The 2,500-nt window shown below is 49.4% G+C and overlaps 1 protein-coding gene across 1 annotated transcript in view; it reads right to left on the bottom strand.

Moving 5' to 3' along the window:
• dcc (DCC netrin 1 receptor) overlaps positions 1 to 2,500 on the bottom strand; it is a 155,037-nt gene that overhangs the window by 24,184 nt on the left and 128,353 nt on the right. The window contains exon 22 of the mRNA XM_031577481.2: positions 60 to 222. Within this exon, the coding sequence (XP_031433341.2) occupies positions 60 to 222 (163 nt within the window). The remainder of the gene's footprint in view (positions 1 to 59; positions 223 to 2,500) is intronic.

Genomic DNA, 2,500 nt, shown 5'->3' with positions numbered 1-2,500 from the left:
AGAAACACCTGACACAAACGAGGGGAGAGGAAGAGGAGGTCAGAGGAATGAGGACTTACTTTCTCTGTTGAGCCGAAGAGCGACGCGTGCAGATAAGAGCCACGATGACGACCACCACGATGGTGACGGCTCCCACGGAAACCACGATGATCACCAGCAGGTTGCTGTTTTTCTGGGGGGTCACCGAGCCGTGGGGGGGCCTCATCTGACCAATGGGAGGTTCTAGAACACAGAGGATGAGAGAAACGGCTAAACATAAGATGGATGGAGGAAGGACGTCAAAAATCAGTTCAATCTAACTGAACTTTACGTGTGATGCATGCTGGGGATTATTAGATTTGACCGCCAGTCATTTTACACGCAAATTCAGTAATGTGCTGGGATCTCTCAAAGAAGTTAAGCCTCAGCGAAACTGCGCTGGAGTGTTTTAAAATCATGTGTGGAAGTCCCATGCGATGCTGTAATACAGTATCTCCCCACACCGCCCTTGCAGAGGGGTTCACTCTTCTATGCTCAGGGGTTCTTCCAGAACTTTCTCTTGACAAACGATAAACGATCGTTCTCACTTTTTTTTTTGTGTCTTTTTCCCCCTTTCACTTTGCTGTTCCTACGAGTCACATAAATAAGGCAGCCAATCAGCCATGTCCTGAATTCAGAAAGCATTTGGGCAAAAGATGAAAGGGAACATTACCCATAACCACCGCAACTCCCCGACCACCCCCCCGCCCCCCCTCCATGTTGGCTCTGGAATGGGGAGCAGATGATCCCTAGTGAGCAATGTGATCAAGGAAACTGGTAATGGGGCACAAGCACTCTGTACTCCCTGCCAAGGCCTCGGCTAGTTTGGAACGAGAGAAAGAAACAGACACAGAAAGAGAAAAAAGAAACTAACAATAGAACAAGGCTGTGGAGAAAATGTACAGTAGGACAGCGAGCGCTGGAGCGGAGACAGCGTCTGGTGCTGATGGACTAGTTTGAATTGGTGTAGACTAGAGGACCCAGCTTTGGCTCTGCAGAACGGTCCAGTTACACCCACACAACTTCACTCTGTTTTTTGTATCTATCTTGTTTTTGTATCTTGTACCTATCTTTCAGTCCTATTTATAAGGCCTTGTGTGAAGATACCTTTACTCTTTCCATGTTGAAACATTGTGCTCCTGTGAATCATTCTCAACAGAGGCTCCGGAACATTTCAGCTCGATGATATGAGAGAGAAGAGGAGTGGGATGAAGGGAAGAGAGGAGTGGGATGAAGGGAAGGCGGCAAGGTGGAGGAGAAGTGAGGAGAGACTAATGACGAGACAAAAGAGATTGAGTGCTAGCGAGCGAGGAGAGGGAGATGGACCACGAGAAGCCAGCGGTGAGGACGGACAAAAGAGCCAGGCTTTCCTGTTTGTTTCTGAAAAAACTGTGAGCTTTTTGCTGCCAGCCTTGAGCTGAAAGGCATTCAAATAGAGCAGAGAGAGATAGAGAGAGAGAGCGAGAGAGAGAGAGAGAGAGGGAGAGGTTGAGAGAGAGAGGGAAGAGATAGAGAGGAGAGAAAGATAAATAGAGAGGGAGAGAGAAAGAGAGAGACAGAGAGAGGTTGAGAGAGAGAGAGCGGGAGAGGGAGAGTGTGACAGGGACGAGATAGAGAGGAAAGAGAGATAAATAGAGAGGGAGAGAGAAAGAGAGAGACAGAGAGGTTGAGAGAGAGGGAGAGGTTGAGAGAGAGAGGGAGAGTGTGACAGAGAAAGGGGAGAGATAGAGAGGAGAGAGAGATAAATAGAGAGGGAGAGAGAAAGAGAGAGAGAGAGAGAGAGAGAGAAGGCTGTTGTTTGGGGCCAGCCTGGCCGGCTCAAATTGATGACTTAATTTGGCGGTGTGCTGAATGCCGTGCTGAATGCCGTGCTGGTGCTGATGCTGGTGCTGATGCTGATGCTGGTGCTGATGCTGATGGGGAGGTGCCGGACTGCACCTGCAAGAGCCGGAGGACAAAGCCCACACCAGCAGACCTATCAAGACAGTTCACCCAGTCGTGTCATCTCCATGGCGACTGGGTGAACTGCTGAAGGAGATGAGGTGAAGGAGATAGGGATGGGGTGGGGGTGGGGGTGGGGGAGGTGAGTTTGTGTTGTTATCTTTCTTGTCTTTTAGTCTCTCTCTGTCTCGTGTGGATGTAGAATGTTAAGTGTGAAGAACGTTCCGCAGCTTTCTCTCTTCCCTGGTGGAGACACTCACACACAGACACTCACACACACACACACACACCACACGCACACACGCACACGCACACACACACACACACACACACACACACACACACACACTCACACACACACACACACAGATTTAAACTCACTCACCGAAACACTCGCACAGAGATTTACCCCTCAGACACAGAGACTCACACACACACACATTTACACTCACTAACCCACTCACACACACACACACACACATCACTCACATCACTCACACACACACCTCACTCTCACACACACACACACACACACACACAC

The sequence above is a fragment of the Clupea harengus genome, chromosome 12 (assembly GCF_900700415.2).
Source record: "Clupea harengus chromosome 12, Ch_v2.0.2, whole genome shotgun sequence".
Lineage (NCBI taxonomy): Eukaryota > Metazoa > Chordata > Actinopteri > Clupeiformes > Clupeidae > Clupea > Clupea harengus.
Note: the sequence above shows the minus strand (reverse complement) of the source record. Positions and strands in the feature narration are given on the sequence as shown.